The sequence below is a fragment of the Prionailurus bengalensis genome, chromosome A2 (assembly GCF_016509475.1).
Source record: "Prionailurus bengalensis isolate Pbe53 chromosome A2, Fcat_Pben_1.1_paternal_pri, whole genome shotgun sequence".
Classification (NCBI taxonomy): domain Eukaryota; kingdom Metazoa; phylum Chordata; class Mammalia; order Carnivora; family Felidae; genus Prionailurus; species Prionailurus bengalensis.
The window spans coordinates 6,792,457-6,794,515 of record NC_057348.1 but is presented as its reverse complement, the minus strand read 5'-3'; the positions used below and the strand labels follow the sequence as shown (position 1 = coordinate 6,794,515).

The 2,059-nt window shown below is 45.8% G+C and overlaps 1 protein-coding gene across 1 annotated transcript; it reads left to right on the top strand.

Moving 5' to 3' along the window:
• The first annotated feature begins 302 nt into the window (after window positions 1-302).
• Window positions 303-1,494, top strand: LOC122488649 (olfactory receptor 24). Its single transcript, XM_043590248.1, has one exon. The coding sequence runs from the start codon at window positions 508-510 to the stop codon at window positions 1,492-1,494; it is 987 nt and encodes a 328-aa protein (XP_043446183.1). The 5' UTR covers window positions 303-507.
• The last annotated feature ends 565 nt before the right edge of the window (window positions 1,495-2,059 follow it).

Here is a 2,059-nt window from a genome sequence, read left to right as displayed (position 1 = left end):
GGCAGACACACACACACACACACACACACACACACACACACACAGAATCTGAAACAGGCTCCAGGTTCTGAGCTGTCAGCACAGAGCCTGACACGGGGCTCGAACCCACAAACCACGAGATCATGACCTGAGCTGAGGTTGGACGCTTAACTGACTGAGCCACCCAGGCATCCCTTATTATTATCTTAAAATTCAACATTTTATTTTTTCTGCATATAAACAAATTGCTTGGCTGTTCATTGCTTCCTGGATATTGCTTATTTTTAATTCAATTTGTTTTATCCTGAAGTAAATCCCTTAGTAGTTTTTTCAGTAAGTTTTCATGTATGGTATACTCTTAATCTTTCTCTGAAATGGGAATATCCTTGGGAGGGTCCTACTACCAAACCTTGACATATGAGTTGCCGTAAACTCTTCATCAACAGTTCAAGATGTAACATGTTATACATAGTCTGGATGGGAAATTGGTTGTAATCTCACGTGATCTTCCAGAATCATTTCTGTAGTATGCATGTAACTTCTCCTTTCAACACCTCCAGAGAAATGATACCCATGGAACCAAGGAACCGAACCAGCGCATTAGAATTCATCCTCCTGGGGCTTTCAGAAACTCCAGAGCAGGAGACCCTCCTCTTTGCTTTGTTCCTCTGCATGTATGTGGTCACAGTACTGGGGAACCTGCTCATCATCCTGGCCATCAGCTCAGACTCCCACCTCCACACCCCCATGTACTTCTTCTTAGCTAACCTGTCTTTGGTTGATTTCTGCCTGGCCACCAACACAGTCCCCAAGATGCTGGTGAACATCCAAATCAGGAGCAAGTCAATCTCCTATGCCTGCTGCCTGACCCAGATGTACTTTTTCCATTTCTTTGGCATCATGGACAGTGTCCTGATTGCTGTGATGGCTTATGACAGGTTTGTGGCTATATGTCACCCCTTACACTATACCGCCATCATGAGCCCACGCCTCTGTGGCCTGCTGGCAGGTGGCCCATGGGTGTTTTCCTGCTTCATCTCCCTCACTCATATTCTCCTGATGGCTCGTCTGGTTTTCTGTGGGAACAATGAGCTACCTCACTACTTCTGTGACCTCACTCCCCTTCTCAGGCTTTCTTGCACTGACACGTCTGTGAACAAGATCTTTGTGCTCATTGTGGCTGGGCTGGTGATAGCTACACCTTTTATCTGCATCCTGGCCTCCTATGCTCGCATCATTGTGGCCATCATGAAAGTCCCTTCTGCAGGGGGCAGGAAGAAAGCCTTTTCCACCTGCAGCTCCCACCTCTCTGTGGTTGCTCTCTTCTATGGGACCACCATCGGGGTCTATCTGTGTCCCTCCTCTGTCCGCACAGCTGTGAAGGAGAAAGCCTCTGCTGTGATGTACACTACAGTCACCCCCATGCTTAACCCCTTTATCTATAGCTTGAGGAACAGAGATCTGAAGGGAGCCCTGAGGAAGCTTGTCAACAGAAAGATCACCTCATCTTCCTGACCACAAGGACACCTGGAAACTTCCAGGAAGTAGGATCTCAACATCTAGGGTCTTGGGCACAAGTATGGAATTGCACAGTTTGGGAGAACAGCCACTTTGGATTTTGAATTGCAGAACTTTAAAAGGAAATCTCAAGATGGCCCTATTACAATGTTCTCAATTACTGGGACCAGTAAGAGTCCTTTTGGATATGTCTGATGTTGCCTTCCCAGGAAGATCAGTCTAGCCCTACCAAATTGGATTTGTCCTGATTCAAAATCAAGTTAGCTCTCCGCAGATATTTAAGTATGTATTCTGGACTTGATGTAGGTGCTAGCCATGGAGTGGTGGAGTTTATAGTTGCATGTGGGAGAAGATACTGGGCACTAACTATAATAGAATGAAATATGCACGTGAGGGCAAGGATAGGACAGAGTAGGAACACCCAACAGAGTCTGGAAGGGGGGATCAGGGAAGGTTTCCTAGGAGAGATGATTCTGCACCTCAAAGGATAAGATGATGTTTTTCAGGCAAATATGAGGAGAAAGAGTATCAGAAAAAGAAAAAAAAACCCAAGTATGTGAAA